The sequence below is a fragment of the Pseudopipra pipra genome, chromosome 7 (genome assembly GCF_036250125.1).
Source record: "Pseudopipra pipra isolate bDixPip1 chromosome 7, bDixPip1.hap1, whole genome shotgun sequence".
Lineage (NCBI taxonomy): Eukaryota > Metazoa > Chordata > Aves > Passeriformes > Pipridae > Pseudopipra > Pseudopipra pipra.
Genome location: NC_087555.1, coordinates 29,571,002 through 29,590,747, shown reverse-complemented (window position 1 = coordinate 29,590,747; position 19,746 = coordinate 29,571,002). Strand labels below are relative to the sequence as shown.

Genomic DNA, 19,746 nt, shown 5'->3' with positions numbered 1-19,746 from the left:
AAAACCCCAGGGGATCATGCTGGAGCTGCTTATTTAACACCCTTTCCCACCCAAAGGCAAGCTTGGCCCAGAACAGTGTCTAATGAGCTGATGATTTGGTGTGAGACACTCTGGCTCACAGTTGAACGCAGGCACCACCAGTGCAAGGGGCTATATAAACAATCCAGACAGGTTGTCGTTATTAAATATTCCATGAATTACCAAATGATCCTGCAGTCATTTCCATGCAAAGCAACAGCAGGAGCCAAGAACTAAATTGCAGTACAGTCCCTGCATAAATTCCTTCCCTTCACTTCCCCAGAGCACCCAGTTCAGCTTTTGTGTCACAAACAAGGGTGCAGGTACACTGTGTTTTTACAACTGTGTTCCCCTCTTCAGAGCAGTGAAAGTCAACAACCACATAAAACATTTCAGGACATTCAGAAGGAAATTTCAGTGTGAGATAAAGTACTCTTGCATGTGAGGACTGTTGGGATAGTCTTGGGTTTCCACGTGAGGCTTTTGGTGTTTCAGAAACTTCCCTCAAACTCCTGGATTTTCATGTTGTTGATGAGAAGGTTTAGCTTTTATAGGGCCAGAAATCGTTTGCCCAAGTCACTGCCGGACTCATGATCCCTGGACTATTTAGCTGTTGCTACATGGAAAGACATCTCACACCGAACATTAGTCAAGGCAAAAGCTTTTCCTGCCTGGACAGCATCTCCATGGCTCAGAAGGGTGATGAGCCCCATCCTCATGGGCCTGACTCCACATCTGGGGAGAGAGCCAAGGAGGAAGAGTCTGGGCAGCAAACAGCCTTGCTGCTCCTCTCCTCCCTTCTGCAGTCAGCATTACTGTGGCGATGCAGGAAACAAAAAACAAAAACTGCAAACAAGGGGAGCTGGCTATTCTTGATGCAGGTTTTTTCACTGTAAGCAGCCTGAGTGGTTTGCAATCATAGAAACGCTGCCACTGGAAATATCCTGGGTTTATGCTGCCAGTTTGGGTGACTTCATGCAAGATTATGATTGCTTCAGACTTTCTCTTCCCCCTCTCACTGACAAGTTGTAATTCATGCCAGAAACACTATCATCCAAGCTATTCTCAAAGCCTTTTCCATATTGTCTAGTCCTCATCCACCCCCAGGTCCTCAAGATTTGTCTCGTGAATGAAGGCTGTAAATCTTTGTACAGAGTGGCAGGAGAGCTTTGAGCATCTGAGTTATTATGCAAATGCAGCATCAATGGTACTTTTAACTGCAAGATGATTGGGATTGTAAATGGAACACCAGTGATTTATGGGTCAGAGTGCTGCCTACAAACAGGAATTAACGCTATTCACTGACCTTGAAACCAAAGCAGGATCCCTGAACTGCCCTGAGTGCTGAGACAGCCCACATCTAGGCTGGAGCTGAGAAGCTGCATTTCATCCTACCTGTGCTGCCCATTTACCTGTTCTCAGAATATGAAGAAAATCAATATGGGCCAGTTTCCAATGCTCTGAGTATTACTGATAGCCCTGTTCCACATACAGTCCTTTGTTAGCAGAAGAGCTAATTTAAGTACTACCAAGGCCAAAACCTGAAGCTGGTCCCTCATGACTTTGCAGCGCCATAAGGACCAGGATGTGGCAGACGGTGCTCATGCTGAGCTGGAGGGATCAAGAAAAGATGTGCTCACCTGACACAAAGGCCACTTTCTCCTTCAGTATAGGAAGGACATCAGCAGCTTTTAAACCATCATTTCGAAAAGAACCTGCAAAACAGAGAAAAACAGGAAAGCCACATTAATAGGAAGTATGCCCTTGCTCCCAGCTTCATGGACATGACATGTTTTTCAAAATCAGACTGGAGAAAGTCTATAAATTACATAAAAGCACCAACAAATGGACTCAAATGGCTGATACACCAACAGCATTAATGTCAATAGAGATATGCTTGTAAAAAAAATACAGAGAATCAGCTCACCATTCTATCCTTCAGAAGTTCTGAAAGGTTAACAAATTTCCCACCAAGTAACCAGATTTATCCCTGCTGCATTTTTCAAGACCATACTATCAAGCCTGGGAGATGCCCAGCTTGCACACCAAGCGAGGAGCCTTCTCCCTTCACTGTTCTCAACACAGTCCAAGTAAAATCGCAGGGAACATTGCAGCTCATACACATCCATCTAGCATCAGCCCTTGAGATAGATTTGCAGAGACTGGCTTAAATAAGGTTTTTCCCCTTTCCCCCTTTCTGCTATACACAGCACAGCTGGAGATGGAACATCTCCAGGTGTGGACTGTGGTCAGAGGGAGGACATGCTCCTGACGAGTGTTCCCTGGGTAAGGAGCAGTTTGAAGCCACAACACAACCTCATGTAATTCATGCTGTTTGATTACATGTTAAGTGTACCTGCACAGGCCATTTGCCTTCCCTGCAGTTCCAAATTATTTCATGTCTCCTAAAATTTCACCAAAGAAATCACAGATTTTTACTCTCCTGGAAGCCTTGGAAAAAGAACTGCTGACAGTTTCAGGCACCAGCAGCATCTTTCTGTTTGCAAAAGCCCAGCAGTAATGGATAACCCAGAGCAAGCTGGACACTGCTACTCCATCAGTGCAATTACAAAACAAAAGGTGGGTTTGAAGGACATCTTTGTAGTTACTCTGAAAAATAAGTCATCCATCACTGGGTAGTGAATACCCATCATGACAAGTGATCTTCCATATGGCCTTAAATCTATTCCAGCTCACCAAAGGATATAACACATTTGAAACCCTATATTTTTACTTTCTGCCTTTCACAGGCAGGCAGATCGTCTGAAATGGTACCAGGGAAAGAAAGTCTTCTCACTAAGCAGCTTTCTAGAGACAAGGCAACATTGCTGCAGCCATCACACCCTCCTTGCTGAACACAGCAAATGGTACCTGAACATTTGGGACTGAAAGTGGGACTGAGGATAAAAGCACCTCCTTTATACTGCCACCTATTACTTCCAACATGCAGCCTGCAAAAGTACAGTGGTTTGATCCATGCAGACATTTGGAACAGACAGGATGAAGACTGTAAAAGCCATTTTCACCTGAAGCTGAACTACAAGTGTTAGTATTATTACGGCTGAGTTACTGTTAATGGCAAATGAGGCAGCACTTGCCATTCACAGTCAGATTGTGCAACAAGACTGTCTCGTACATGTAAACACGTCCATCACTGGTGACCAAAGGCTACAGCTAGCTCTGTGCGTCCCTGTATGCTCTCATGTGTCACCTCTGTGGCACTCAGCTCCAAAAGATGCACAAGTTGACCAGTAAGCTAGTGAAAATTAGCAAAGGAGTGAGGTAATTCAATGAAAAGCCAGGGCCAATGTAGCTGCATTTTGAACAGCCACCAGAGCACGGTCCTGAGGGACCCCTAAAGAGTGCATTGTATCAGTAAAGTGTTTTGGGACCAAGCACAAGCGTCCTGGTTGCTGAAGTCTTTCTGTAATCAAGTAAGCATGACTTTGTGCACTCTGTGTTAAATATAGGAGACTTTGCTATTAACTTATCCTCCTAACAAGAATAACGTCTCAGATCCCTGGCTGTGGCTAGCTCTCACATCAAAGGTAGGAACTTGTCAGCCACAGGCAATGTTTGGAGTTTAAGTAGCTTTATATATAAGCATCTCATCCAACTGTGAAGCAAACAAGAACAGCCAATGTGCTAGACACATCACGGGGTGTTGAAGACACTCAAATGGAGTAGTGGGCCAAACTTATCCAGCTGCATGTTCAGCAGTGTCAGTGCAAGTTGATTTTTGGCCAATATTTATTAAATTTTTCAGGAAATGGCAAAGTCAATTCTTAGACACTTAACTATGCAGCAGACACAGACACTATACAACTGAGATCTTAATGGACATTAGAAAAAAAGTCAGTGGGTGTATGTAGAGCACATAACAAGGACTTCTTAGCAAAAGCCCACTATATTGAGGGCTGAAGGACAATTTCAGACACTCTTCTACAAGGAAGGGCTGCAAACCACGAAGGTAATGCGCATGGAGGCCAGGAGAGAAATGGTCACCTCCTGAGCTGTAGCGGGGCAGGCTGCAGGCATGGGGCTCTCTGCTAACAGCCCCAGTGTCCTGACTGTGCACAGGAGAGGCAAGAAAAGACTTGAAGGGGACAGTGCTGCCAGAAGGTACTTTCCCCCTTCTTAGTATCACTCAGGATAGGTCAGACCTGCTCCAACACAATGAATGAATGAATTAGAAAACTGTGAACCCATCCTACAGCCAGGGAATAAACAAAAAGCCCCAAGATCTGCAAAACTTCCCTCAGGATGAGGAAGGAAACTCCTGAAGGCAGATCAGTGCCTGAAGCAATGCCCTCACTCTGGATCATGTTTGTGCTCAACCAAGTGGCAGCTCATGACCCCCAGATGAGGCCATGGCCACTGCTTTCAGAGGTCATTCCGGTTCCTGACAAAATCCTTGTGTTAGAGGCTACACCTCAGCACATGCTATGAGGTTTTCCAGCAAGGGCTAGGGGAAGGTATACATAAATGGGAAAACCTATGGCTCTAATAAGGACCCTGAAACCAACAGTAAATCTGTCTCCAGGAGGGTCCAGTGTAGCAACTATTCATTCCCCAGCTCATAAGTTATTATAAGCATATCCTTAAAAATGCTTATTTTCATCCTATTCCCCAGCTGTTTCTAATACATTTGTTTTGTTTGTTTGCGTGCTGGATCCAAGGCCATGTCTGCATAGCACCATCTGATTTTGGCTGCAGAGCCCCATGTACACCAAGGCTGTACTTTGTATCCTGTCCTACTCCTCCCTGCTACCCCTCTAAGACCCAAGCCCTCCTGCAGTAGACAGACAGAGGACAGAGGTATGAAGAAAGGGCAGGCTGGACACTGAGGCATCCTCCCCATTGTCCAGGTATTTGTTTGCAGGTTCACCACCCTCATAAGCATGGAACTACACAACAGTGTGCCTCTTGCTTTCTCCCAGCAGGTCTCACCAAGAGCTGCCAAGACATCTGAATATTGCAATCTCCTCTTTACCAAAAGAGAGACACAGAGATCACAGTGCTGTAACCCAGTCACCCTGCAACACCTCACACCTCCTTCCTGTCCTGGCTTAGTGTGCCATCCACATAACAGGGACACCACGACTGGCCACAAACTTGTATCACTCCAGCGACAGGAGAAGAGAGCACACCATGTGAGCTTGAGCAGCTGACAGCATAATGTGTTCTTGTAAACTTGGAAGCACTGAAAAATTAAAAGAGTGGATCCTCAGCATGGCTGAGTCACATGTGAGGGCAGAGCAGCATCACACACGCACAGTCCATTTCCCAGCAGGGATTCCCTGGGTGGCAGAAGCAGCTCACTGTTTTAGATGACATGCTGTAATGAGAAGCCAGATGGGTGAGACGAGAAGCTTAAGGCATGCTTCCATGTTAAATGTACCAATCCTGAAACTGAGAAAATTCCTTTTTCCCCCAGCTGGCCTGGGGAACTCAACTGCTGCAGGACATGGAGGTCAGCAGCTCAAGGGGCTTCTTGAACAGGTTGGAGATCTGCAAACAACAATCTCCAGGGAACTGTGAAGATTAATAAAATAAGCAAGAGTTTTGAAAAGAATGTAAGCCTACAGACTTTGAAGTGAAAGCCAAGCTCTAACTCTTGGAATGAAGTATAAATTATGCCTGGAGAGAGCTCTGTGAGCTTTCAGATTGCTTTCTCTAAGCAGAGTGCAGGGCCTCTGTTGGAGACACAGTCTGGGGCTAGATGGAGCAATGATCTGCTCCAGAGTGGCTTTTCCTAGAAAAGCTTCAGTTCTAGTCTGAAAAATGCAGCTCTTGGCTTCAAATAAAGATCAGCTGCTGGAAATATGGAAATACTTTCTATACTTAAAAAAAGTATGCGTAGGCAAGAAGAAGGCCTCCTGTCAGAGCACTGCATGGGGCTTAATCACTTGGCTCCTGATGCCTTCAGCAGGAGTTGTTCATCCCAAGTCCCATGCAATGTTTCAAGAGAGGCAGCCCACATTCTCATAGTTCTCAGAACAGATTTGACTATTTAAAAACTTTGGCACAAAGTTTCTTTAACCAAACAAAACTGAACTCCTTGGGCTTAAACCCATCCCTCGAGGAACTCCACTGGAGTCCAGTATGCAACAGTAGGATTAATCTGGTCCATATTTTCTTTCTTCTCCCCTCAGTAAAGGCCTTTCCTGTATTTCTACACCACCACCCCACCCCACCCCCCAGTTTTGGGGGCAGTTACCTCCCAGGTTTATGATAGTCTAATTGCCTTCCTTTTTTTCCCCTCAAAGTTTCAGTGGATTTTACTCGAGTTTGCAGTACGGTGGCATCTTGGCTTTCTACAACATACAAACAGAAGGGACGTCTGATGTGAGCAGAGAGAGGCAGAACAAAGGAGACTTTATTATTCCCATTGTAGCCTTTGCAAACTGAGACACAGAGAGATTGACTTGTCCTGTGTCAGACAGAAAGTTTGTGCAGAGCTGAACCCTCATTTCCCCAATGCTTCCCCAATGCTTTTCTCATACAAACATCCCTTTGTTTTCTGGCAGAATATAATCCTCCTTTTTCTTCTCTTTACACTTCTGGCTTCCTCCTCCTGCCCTTCTCTCTCCATTATTCTTTCCTTCTGCATTTCTGCCTCAAATATTTACCTTTTATGTGTGATAAACCCTCTTTAACCCCTTCCTCCCCTTCCTGCAGGCTATTGTCTGTCCCCACAGGGCTGTGAGCCTTCCCAGTTTGATTTCTCTGATTTTCCACAAGCCATGCTTAGCCAAGGGCTGCTGGGGCCTTTGCCGCTGGGATTTTGTTGGCTGAGGCTCATTGGTTAAGAAGCAGAGAGGCCACAGCATGGCACAAGCATTTGGTTGAATAGAAGCAACATGTGCTCCGGACTACTATTTTAGCACCATCTGGCAGAGATAAATGGGGCTGGACACTCCGCATCTGCTGGTCGCTCCTCTGCGGACAACAGCCTGATCCCTGATGCAAAGAAAGAGCAATTTAGTGCCCCGAGCACCCCAGGAGCCCACAACGCTCTCCTGCCATACTTGCCCGCTGCAGGCAGCAGAAGAGCAGGTTTTGATTTCACAGAGGGAGGAAGGAAGGATTGGATTGAATTGAATTGAATCTAAAGGCAGCACCAGACAGAAATACCACAAAATTAAGCTGTAAATATTATTACGAACTATTATTGAAGGTTAACCCAGAGCTATATACTTCTCCTTAATAACCAATAAAGGCAATACCTGGTCTCACAGGAAGCATTTAGGACTGCAGGTCAGAGTGTGACAGGGACAGGGGGAAAGGCAGGTTGGACTAGCATCACAGCCCTGGGGCAAGGATGGCATCTGTGCCCCTCCATCCTCCATTCTCTTTCTCAAGCCACCAGATCAAGTGTGCAGACTGACACACAGACTCATGCCACAGCTTCAGAAGTTGCAAGAACCATGAACAACAATTAGATGGTCTGCACAGAAGACTAATCCCACTGTACCACATGCCACACTCCTTATCCCAGCTGAGAAAGAAGTCATATGCATTACATTGCTGCATTTATTCTAAAATGAAAAGATGAACATTGGGTTTATACATAATACTTAGCCTCAGTCCATGACTAATATTATTTTTCTGTTTCCTTACTCTGTCTTTCATTTTATTAATTATACACCATTACTGCTCACTGAAATATCCTTCTGGTCACAGCTATCAGGTGGCAGTACTACAGGCTACCTTTGCTTCCAAGTTTTGCCAGTGCATATCAGAGGTCCAGTTGCTTTTCTGCCACCTCTACACCGACAGGTTAGATCCTCTGATTTCCCACTGCTTGAATCCCTGCATAGGGAAAGCCACTGCCAGCACAGCTTCCCCCCCTCCCCTGCCTGTAACACTGAGAGAGGCAGGGCTGGGGTTTGGGGGGACCTTGCTAATTGCTAAGATTGTTATTCCTTCCACAAGGTACTTGACAGCATCGAGCCTCCCAGCACAGCCTTCGAATGTCCACACATTTAAACAGTAGCCTCAGCTTGAAAGCTCGCCAAAGAATAGGCAAGGCCTCAAGAAAGATAGAGCCGCTTGCAGCAAGCATGCAAATTCATCAGCCTCTGAGCACGTGTGGCCTCTAATAAGCCGTGTTCGGCATCTGAAACCTAAAACGTCCCACCCTGTGCACACCACCTAAGCTGACAGCCAGGCTTTGCCTTTCAATAGATGGCACAAAACCATTCAAAGCCTCAGAAGGATACTGAATTTAAGCACAATCTGCGGCCAAGGCTCTGCTTCAACTCTATCCATGGGGGATTTTAATAATTTCATTTTAAACATATACTAATAGAGATGCTAAGAGAATTCAATGACTGTGAGTCAATCTTGTATGCGTTTCCCTTTTATTTTCATGAGGACTTTGGAATCAGGCTGAGATCTTTCAGTTCCTACCCTTGGAAAAATAATTAGACGTTATAGGTAGCCCTGTGGATAGCACATCTGACTGCTAGTCAAAAGACTTGGCTCTATTTGTGGTTCTGCTCCTAAATTGCTTTATGATCCTGAACAAGCTGTTTTAACTGTGCCAGATCTTGGTTTCCCTCTCTACAGAACGGAAATAATGACTGCCCACATTAGTAAAGCACAGTCAGGTTCACAGACCTCAAAAGCACCTTACAAATGTGAATTAATTCTGCCTCAAAAAACCTCTCTGAGGCAGGGAACTGTTGCAGTGCACTTTTATAGATAGGCAAAAATGAGGCACTGACAGTACGAAAGACTTGCTCTGGTGATCACAGAAAGGGCTTTTTGAGAAAAAAAAATGGAGATGTTGGGAGAATTGGAAAAATTAGGTCATCTGACACAAAATCCTGTGTTTTATTTCTTAAGTGTGCAAGGGATAGATGTGCTGCCCCAAAGGGAAATAAGTATATTCAGCACCTTGAGCTTTTAGTCGTTAAGTGTCTTGCAATCTACACATCAGTGACCACCCAGATGCAGCAGACTTTTATGGTGTTAATAAACAGCTACGGGCCATTTGTAATCTGAAGTCACATTTTAGACATAGCCATGGTTTCTACCCAGGCCTAGTGTGCATGAATATTTTCTTTTCATTTCACTCCCTTCTCAATTACAATTGGGTTCCTTATGGAAACATTCCTCAGAATTTTATAATCCCATAAAAAGTTTAGAACTGCTGATGGATTCCTGTAGGAAGGATGCAGGGCCCCAGTGAAGTTGTAGAAGCTGAGCACCCAGGGTCTCATCCTCTATTAAATTCTGTAAGTTAGAATAATTTCCTTTAACTGGCATTGGTTTAGTCAACAGGCTTTTCCCAAAAAGCTGCAAAAGGGCATCTGCCAGCACCTGTCACATATCAGGGACGTGCTTAGGGTTTCCCATCCGTCTCCCAGAAAGCCTCCCACTCACATCCCGGAGGTCCCAAGCCACCAGTAACTTCTCCAGGACAAAAAAAAATAAAATAAAATATCTAATTATGTACAACATTGAGGAGACATTTAGCTGAAACGCCAGCCTTACAAAGGAACCATATGCCAGTGCCCCAAGTGTGCTTTGCAAACATCTGCCTCTCAGGGGATTTCATGCCAGACAGTAAGAAAGCAACTTTAATTAGAGGCCAATTGAGATCCTTTTCCCAAAACCTGTGACTTCCCTAGAAAAGAAAAAACATCCCAAACAAACAAAAATGTTTAAAAACATTCTGTACATTTTCTCTTTTAATGTAGAGTTCTCTTTTTAATTTTTCTGACAGATTTTAACATGCCTCATCTAAATGGATGCACAGGCTGTTAAAGTTCCCATTGCCTTCAGAAGCATGGCTGTGTCTAGTACGAGTGTCAGAGTAGGTTTTAAATTAGTCATTTCTGACTGTGGTTCATTCGCCATTCACAAACTAGCACCTCGCTATTAATTAGGCTTACATTTCCCCCATCTCACCTCGCCTCAAATCCCATCTGACCGCATACATTTCTGCCTTTGCTCATCTCCTTTGGTCCCTTTTCCTTTCTGTCAGGGTTTATGATTTCTGCTTGCAGCTATTGTGTCACCCTGGGAAGCTGATTTAAAAAAAAAAAAAAAGGAAGAAGAAAAAGAAAACCTAAATCCTCAATTGAAAGGGGAGTATTCCCTTCCTGTGCATGAATTCCCTGGTTAGGGATAAAGGGAGATCCATGCCCTAAGCTCTTGAAACAGGGCAGGCAAAAGTAGAAATCATCCCTGCAGAGGTGTACATGGGTCCCTGGTGGGATGGCAGAGGCTGTCCCCACCCCTGAGCAGGACACAGCTCATCCAGGAAAGGCAGTTGCAGGCCTCTAGGTGATCCATCTCTGGACAAAACCAACAAAACCAAGGCAGCAAGAACAGCAGCAGAAAGCACTCCAGGTGATGTCAGGCAGAACACATCTCCTCAGGAGCACAGGGAAGGCTCAGGCTATGCTGCAGTGCTGGGCTACTCCAACAGCCACTCTGCAGCCCTTAGCTGGCAAGCAGGACCTCCCTCCACACCCCACTCTTCTGCTCTTATTTTAGTTTCCCAGGGTCTACTCCTCTGCAAACCAATATAAAACCAACCACAGCCCACCAGCAGGGCCTGTACATAACCCACTTGCAGTTGACTTCAGGTTTCCCAGACCTCTTTCATAAAGCACTGAACTGTGAAGTGGCAGCGGCAGCAGCTCCTCTGAGGATCTCACCAGGAAATACTCTGGGTGTAACAGCAATTGCTTTAACTTCCCCAACAGCATCCTAAATCTAAACAAAACCAGGGCAAACATTTTACATACATCAGCTGGAGGGGGAGGGCAAGACACTCACAGGGCTAAATAATTTATCTGCCTCTCTTGCGGATGCTGACATTTTTGACACACATTAAACATTAATGAACATCATTTTATGGATGGCTGAGTCATGCCAGTCAATGGATAATCTCCTGCCTCTCCACCTGCCCCTTTCACCCTGATTTGGCTCCTATCGCAGAGCACAGCCACTTGTAACTCTGCCCCCTGAAAGAAGCCGGGCTCCCCCAGATGCCAAAGGGCAGAGCAAAAGCACTGAGGGGGCGGAACAGATCCCAGTGAACACATGGATGAGAGCCCAGCCCACCGAGTCCTAACCCCACTGCTGTTAAATTCACAGACCTGCTGTTTTGTTAATTAGCTAACACGAGATGCTGTGAATCATTTTGGAAAGCAAATTACCTCCCTGATTTCCAAAAGCTTCCTAGCTGCATTTCTTTTTTAAACTTACTATTTTTTCCTTCTCTCAATGTATAAATGCCAATTAAATTACAGCCTGCCTCTGTTTAATCTAATGTTAGCCTACTCATATTTTCAGCTGCTCCCTGATGCCAGTTATGGCCCCTTATGCCCAAATCTCTTTAGCATGCTAGTATAAATGTTTATAGCCCTAAGACTTAGTGCTGTAAGAAGCTTGACATTTTTGTGCTAATAACCTGCGATGTTATTGTACTGTTGAATTCAAAAGGATCACCAACGGGTTGAAAACACAGCTTCCCTTTAGTTTGTTGCAGCTAAGGACACATATAAAGAGATGACTGGGATTAAAGCCTTATGAGCTGTCTGGATCTCTTCCTGGACAAGCAGTCCTAAAATTTGCTGAAATGATACTCACGAGAAGTCAGGGTTACAAAAAGTGACTGGGCAGGCTTCAAAGACAGAGGAGATGCATTTAGTCTCATCTTACATATCACAGAATCATAGAATCATTTATGTTGGAAAAGACCTTTAAGATCATCAAGTCCAACTGTTAACCCGGCACTGCCAAGTCCACCACTAAACCCATTAGACTGTGATTCTGGGTAGCAGAGTTACCAGAAATAAGTTCTTCATCCCCAACATACCTTTCTTTATGGAACGGGCTAAAAGATTATCACCTAAGCTCAGTAAATTGCCTTTTTTCACTAAGGGGGAGCTGCACAAATAACTGGTTACAGGTTAATGAGATCTGACAGATCTCCAGAGGGTGCAAGCTGCTGCTCTATAGATCCCTGACAGCTGGAGTCAAATGACCATCCAGCTCATCTCTGAAACAGGGAAATAGTTTGGGGCCCCTCTTTCCAGCCCACTGCCAGGTTGCATTTTTTGCTTTCAACAGAGGTGACAGAAGTGCAATATATTGGCAATGATTTTTTAATTTCACAGACTGAACTATAAAATCCTTTTCCCACACACATTTTCCCTTCTTCTAAAGGGATTTTACTGGTCGGTGGTTTCACTGAGTAGCATGTTCTGCAAAAAATAGCAATTCTAGGCAGGAGGATATTGTCACATGCAAAGTGTCAGTAATAGTCCACACAGTTCATTAGGAAGGTCTTCTAAAGATAGTGAAATCATACTTGGATCTGAGATGACTTACTGCACCCTGTAGGATCTTGCTGCAGGTGGCTGCCAAGCCTTCCTTGAATATAACACTGAGGAGTAGACCTCAATCTAAACCCAGCTCAGTCAACCAAAGGACATTTATTATCTTCAGTAAATAAGAGATGAAAGGAAAACACATCTCCTTTCTCCCACATCTCCTGTTCCAGGTGAGATTTCACTCCTCTGGTTGCAGCAGTTTTAATAACCCATTTTTATATTTTTCCCTGGCCACAAATCCATCCTGCATAAACATCTCATGCCAGGCATCCCTGCTCTCCCACACAAACATGTACCCACACACCTTCTCATATTTTGGTTCTGGCTTTGCTGATAAAAGGACAGACTGTGTCCATGTTTCCAGCCTACAACTCAACCCAGGATTTCCATGACCTTTTCCTGCAAACTCCAGCTCTGTTGCTGCAATGACTCATCCATTATGTTAGTTGTTCAATAACTCTTAGGCACTACCGTGCTAATAAGGCTTTGAATAAATGACAAGTCACAGCCAGAAGTCAATGAAACATTAGGAGTGATGACAAATCAGAAATGGCAAACTAACTGCACAAAGAAAAAGAAAGAAATGCAGTGAGATTTTTCTGTCTGCTTCCAAAGCAAATGCAGAATGAAAGACGGGCTGGAGAGAATAGATTCATCACGCTTTGGCTTCATTATTATAATAATTAATTTATATTAGCAGGTGCACATTAAGAAGCTCTGTTTCCACCCCTCTGCCACCACCAGCTGGTGCAACATGCGTGTGTCAGTCACGGAAAATAGTAGTTGTGCTGGTGCCCCTCACCATCCATCTTATGCCTGCATCCTGCAGCTTTGTTATGGGGTCCAGTCAGCAGCACTGGTACAGAGCTGCACAAACAGATAATGGGGAGCAGTTTTTACCCCAAAGTCCCTAAAATGGCCAGAGCCAGATATGGTGGGAGACAACCAGACACATAATGCAATTTCCCGTATTTCATGGGAGCTGACTGATGGCAGAGCACAGGTGTCAAGGCCAGGTATTTGAAGCATGACATTTATAATAAGCTTTTATAAACTTGCCCTGGAAAAGCAGATAGAACTTTACAACAGAGCTCTCCCTCCTGAGGAACATGTCATGGAAATGTTCACAAGTCCGCAGATCTCTGTTTTATACCTCATCCAGTGGATCCCAGTGCAGGATTTGGCCCAGTGCCCAACAGCAGAGTTCTGAGATATTACTTGGGACTGAGAGAGCCAGAAAAATACCCTCGTGGTAATGCCTGCTTAAATTTTGTGATATGATGAAAATGCAGCCTGTGGACATACATCTACCCTCTCTAGCACTTTCCTAGGAAGCCCTATCAAATGTTGTGATATCCATTTATAGCAAGGTGTATATTAACTCCAGAAAGCCAAGATACATGACACTGGCTACTAATGAAAGCTGCAGGATAAAGCAATAATGGCATGCTTGGGAACAAAAAACGCATACTGAAATATTATAAAAAGAAAGTTATTATGCAGGAGAGGCACAAAATTCAATTTTCTGAGTGGTACACTGGCTTAAAATATAGACAATTAGCCTTTTCACAGCCATGAGATGGTGCTTTTTTTGCGAATGTTGCGAACTCACACACACAGAGAAAAACAAAGAGATAAACAGTCTCTTCTTCTCCTGCACTGAAGTGCTACAGTACTGATCACACTGCTGCTATAAGACTACTGACAATTAAGGATGTGTCACCCTGAACAGTATCTCTGTCTGCATGTATCTGATCTGCCCATTACCATCATTCTCAGCCACCACAGCAAAACCATGCACAGAAATCTTACGTTATGGGAATAAATATCCATTGAAGCCAAAGTGGCAAGTCAGCTGAGCACATAAATTGCCCAGATTCTACCCGAGGACAAGAATAATTATCTTTCCAAATCCACTTTAAAGCGCTCACTAAAGAATACTTTCTGAAGAGGTCAAGCCCTGATGATAGCTAATACTTTCAAATGAATCTTTGTTATTGCCCGAGTACAAAGAGCTGTTTTAACGCATCACGACAGAAGAATGCCTCTTCCAGGAGCGAGCCTGCCCCTATTTGTGCAGATCATCCCTTAAGTGTTTGGTAAGTCATATGACTCTGTGGCTTTGAAAGATTGCACTTTGAAGTCCAACAGACAGATGTCAGCATAAAAAGACTGGGGGTGGGGGGGAAGTCCAAGCCCTGAAGAGCCAGCAGCAATGAACAGCAATGAGCTTGTCTGTGAAGACAAAACAACCAACAGCAACTGAGCAAGTGCCTCACCCCTTTGCTTCTGAAAACTGTTCAGCAGTAGTGTAGCTACACAAGTGCCAGCAAGGTAAAGTGCCCTAAGTTGGCTCTACCTATTCAGCAACGTGGCTGAACCCACCAGCACTTACAGCACCAGGAGCTTGGGAGCACCACCACTGCTAGAAAACAGGTACTGGGCAAAACAGCACCCTTGAAGCCATAACACCAGTGAGTCCCTCGGGTGTCAATCGTTTGAGGAACAGTGTGTTGTAGCTTGCGCTACCACTGTCACTGCTGTTCCAGGGATAAACAGAAGGCTTCTGTCATCAGTGTTTTCAATCCAGCCCTTTTTCAAAAGCACTGCTATTCAATTATAATGATTGTTTTGTTACGTGTGGTTCTACTCTGACTCCATAAAAATAGGATCATGGAGTTCATGTTTATTGCGTCTCAATGATTTCCAGATCAAATGCAGTCAGTTTACAAGTAAAAGAGATGTTTGGTTTGCTTTTCCAACTACCAGGTCTACAAACTCACGCTGGGATCTAGAAGTTAAATTGTCATCTTTTTGGCTTGTACAATTGCAAAAGGAATGAAAAAGAAATCTGCTTGCTCGCTCCCGGAGTGGCTGTGTATTTCCAGCTTCAGAGATAATAAGGAATAAAAATGAAGACAATATTTTCAAACCCACTTATCTAATTCTGTGCTTCAGGGCTTCAGAAAGGTAATCTGATTTTAAAAGCTACTCCAAGGGCATCTTGAAGTGACAAGATTTAAGTACCACATAAAATCTTACTGCATATTTAAGTACATAAATAGTATGTAGCTAACTTTAGGCACCCATTTTTCAAAACTGTTCCCCTTAATTTAGTCAGCAAATTAATCAGATTTGCATGTGATTACACATAGAAAGCAGATCATTTCTGTAGCAAGGTGTTATTTTTATATAGACACTTGTCGGAGCAGAATTGCATGTTAAACTAAAATTTATGAGTCTGCGAGCTGAGTGTACATTAACTATTTGACAGCTGCAAATTATTGCATTACAACACCAAGTTGCTTACACAGACCCATGTGCACACATGTAACTCAACCATTCCCCAGCTGTCTGTAAAACCTCAGCGTTGTAGGGGTTAGTAGGTTAGCAGGTTTCCCTCATGGCAACTCTGACACACTGTAATCAGGTATCTGAGCCCCACTGACCTGCAGATGACAGAAGCAAGATGTTCCAGAGGCAGAAGAACTCCTGAAACCTGGTTTGCTACAGATAAGCTACCTACCACCTTGACATACAGATCCTCTAGCTCTTTGTCATGTCCCCTGTGAGTTCCCTACAGCAAAACCTCCACTTTTCAGCTTCTCTCCACTTCATCCCCCCCAGTATATCCAGCTCCTTTGCCACATGGTTTTGGATGCCACCAGTCAAACACGTATTATACCCAGAGTGCCGCTCTGTGGATCCCAGTGTGATGGTCTCCTCAAGCCCTGCAAAGGATTTGCAGAAGCCTTAGCTAACAGCTGTATGTGAACACAGATTTATGGTGGGTAAACTGAAGAAGTGTTCACTCCGTTCATCAGTTGTCACAAAGCATTCCTTCGTGACCCATGGTGCAGCCACCATGACCACCCTGTCTGGAGTTGGGCTTTGCCTCCTCCATCCTTGTGCCTTTGAGAGTTAATGACAATGTCTGATGGCAACCAAAGAGATAATGTATGAGAGCTTACTGGAAAAGTGGGCTGCAAATAAAGGCTGGGAACATGGCCAGTATTTACAGATGTACCGAGTTAGCGAGTTGAGAGGAACTTTCCAAAATATTGGCCAGTTTTACACACCCGGCCTTTCCACACTGGTTTCATAAGCTGGAGGTGCCTGCTTGCAGGGGCAGCACCGCCAGGCCATTCTTGCAGCTTTACTGTGGCTTTCCCCCCTTTCCTATCCCCCTCCAACAAGGACAAGCAAGGGTGTTTAATTACATCCAAATGCTAACATTTTTAGCTAAGTGTAAAATTGTTCATTTGGAAAGCAGCGCTCCTGGCTTCCATCATTAAAGAGCACTGTGATCAATGTAACATCAGACCAATTACGGCTGTTATGGTGCTGAGAGATGCATTTCTGTTCTCTGGCTCTGTGTATGTATTCAGGTGTAAAGGGAAGGAAAGTGCAGCCTCAAATGCTAATTGTGCTGCTTAGGACATATTCACTCCTAAGGAGTCCTGTCAATCACATAGGCTTTTAGTGTCAGGCAATTGCCAATCCTTTCCCACTCCAGCCCCAGCCAAGGTCTTGCCCATGATGATGAAATCTGCCTGGAGATTTTAGAGCCACAGTCATGCAAGACAAAGCTGTTCCTGCAACAAGATGCTACTGACTTGCCTTCATAAACTGTCAAGGGGGCTCTGAAACGAGCACAGTGAGAAGGAATGGGAGTACTTGTGGTTCACTCCATCCTCCGGATGATATTTTCCCAGCACTAGTCACAGCTCGTGCTATTTGAGTCATCCTCATCTGAGAATGTGAATAGTTCCCAACCAGTAATGCAGCATTTCTGTTTTCAGGCTGAGAGCTTGGCTTCCCTCACAGTGCTCCAAGCTGAGCTGAGTCCTGGAGACTTCAGGGATGTTCGATGTCCAGGGAAGGGGCCTTGTACAGGTGGGGTGGTAGGGTGGTAGCAAATGAAATGCTCTGGGCTGAAAGGAAAACAGAACCCTCCCAATACTATTGGCTTTAGACTTTGGATTAAACCCTATCCTTAGTCATGCTGAGGCAGAGAGGAGCAGCCCTGCACAGTATTCAGAGAACTGTAGATTTACCCTGCTGAAACCATCCTTCAGTTCCACACTTATGTATGACTTTCCTCATGATCCCTCTGGGAATTATTTAAATTCCTTATAAGAAGAAATGGATTTGCCTTGCCATTTACAGCACAGGATGTTGTAGAGTTACTGGCTCAGACCTGAAAGCTTCCTACTTGGATTCACAAGAAAAATAACCATTAAATTGGAGTTTAAGTTGAGTAAATTCAGATATCTGAGAGCAAAAGTAGCATTTTGTGGGAAGTTGTAATTGTTCCACAACAAAAAGAAATCCAGAAAATTCAGAGCTGAGTTAAATGCAGAAGCAAACCAAGATGGCTAAGGTATGGATATCAGTTTTAAGGCATACCAGCAAGGTTGCAGAGACCCCCCAGGGATAGCAGGGAACAAGCACGCAGCTATGGCTAATGCGCACCACTACTGATAGCTGAAGATTAAATTGATATTGAAAGCCCATTGCAGATTAAATTGATACTGAAAGCCCATTTCATTTTTTATCTTCACCTTATTAAATTATTTTAGGATGAGAAAAAGGAGACCACATATCTGTATGCTAAGAGTAACACAGGGGTATAGCACATTAATCTGGCAATAAAGCCATCACGGACAATCTGTTGGCTAAAAGCCTCAGAATGTATATCTTATTCAAAAGTTGCATATAAATTAAATTAGCCCAAGAAACAGTTACTGCCTTATAAACATGTGATGTTTCTAACCATTCATTTAGCTGTTTTCCTGCAACAAAACAGATGATGGAGATACCCAGACATCAGTGCAGGTCCCAACCCCTTTCTGTGGCTCCTTTAAGAAAGCTCTCTAGAAATTAACACTGAACTTACACTTGAGTTTTATTCCTTGGAAGGAAACGGCCCTCCCTTCCTTGGTGTACCCTCTCCAAAAGCCTGTGAAGGAAGTAACCCATGTCATAGTGAGGCAGATAAAAGCTGCAGGTGGCCCTATATGTGAGATCTTCCCCCAGCTCCATGCAGCTCTTCCTGGGGTCTTGCTGTGCCAGCTCCAGTCTCCAGGAAGCTCCGACATTTTCCCTGGTGGTCCCAAGATAAGGAAGAATAATGGTTACCCGAGTTAGCTGGAAACATTTGCTTTTCAATCCTGGCCACAGATGTAACGTGATCACACGCAAATGGTTCGCTCTTCCTGCATCTCAGTTCACCCATATGCTAGGGACAGCATGTTTCCCTAACTCCTGAGAGCAGCCTCAGAGCCTGGAAGCAGCATCTTGTCTTTTCACTGGCCAAGAAAATTTCTTACCATCAGTGGTAAGTGGGTGTTTTCTCTGTACGGTTTGCTCAGAGGGAAATTAAAAGGCAGAAAGCAAAGATGTAAAGCTGTTCTTGAAAGAAAATGTCCATCTCTAGAAAAGTGAGAAAATATTACAAGTTCCACACATTTAGCACTGCTGCCAAGTGAAGTCTTGAGCAATTAGTCTGCTGATTGCTTGAACTTCACTGGGTGTAAACCAACTCACTGTCAGTGTAAGCCTCAGTATGCTTCCAGCAGAGGGTGCTCAGCCAGAGCTATTCTCAGCTGCCCCACTTGCCTGTTCGGACCCAGTGAAGACCTTTGGGTGCAACCCATCGCCCAGTGCAAATTTTTAGTTAAGCAAGTGAGAAATAAGAGTGGCAAATACTGCACTCAGAAAGAAACCCAGCTTGTCTGAGTCATCTCTAAGCCTTCCACACACACACCTGAGCAGGATCACTCCTGTCCTGGAGCAGCTGCCACGGAGAACAGTGTGCTTGGAGGCAAAGTGAATCTACTCTGTGGGTGAAGGAGGAGAGGCATGGGAAAGCCTCACATGGGGTTATCAGAAGCTCAGGATAAGCCCCTCAGCCCTTGTGCAGAGCCTCGTGCCATGCACTGCATGGCCTCTGCTGACAAAGACCAGGACTGAACCAGTCACTTGCTTATCCTCCACGCTGCAGATGTTTACAGATATTTTCACTAAACACTTCAAAAAGGTGCCTCTCTCAGGAGTCTGCTTACACATTCTCAATCTTCTGAGCTTTCAAACATTTCATTAGATCTGAAATTCCCACCACAGCAAGTAGTGATCTTCAGAAGGTATGGAGTCTGGGTGGTGGAAGAGGCACTTAAGCACAGAGTGGGTGTTAGCCCAGATCTCTTCCTCCTCAAGTCTTCCGGGTATCTGCAATAGACTGCACTCAATTTTTGAGCAATAACAGTTCCAAAAGTTCACAGATTTGAAAATAAAACATGAAACCATATACCTAATTGCCTGGGTACTGGAGCATATAATTTCTCCGTCTATGAGCCTGAAAGCTGCC

At 44.4% G+C, this 19,746-nt stretch overlaps 1 protein-coding gene across 9 annotated transcripts in view; it reads right to left on the bottom strand.

Moving 5' to 3' along the window:
* Positions 1–19,746, bottom strand: part of KALRN (kalirin RhoGEF kinase) — a 507,433-nt gene that overhangs the window by 343,247 nt on the left and 144,440 nt on the right. For all 9 annotated transcript variants that reach the window (XM_064661424.1, XM_064661428.1, XM_064661425.1 and 6 more), the window contains exon 3: positions 1,659–1,733. In XM_064661424.1, the coding sequence (XP_064517494.1) occupies positions 1,659–1,733 (75 nt within the window). The remainder of the gene's footprint in view (positions 1–1,658; positions 1,734–19,746) is intronic.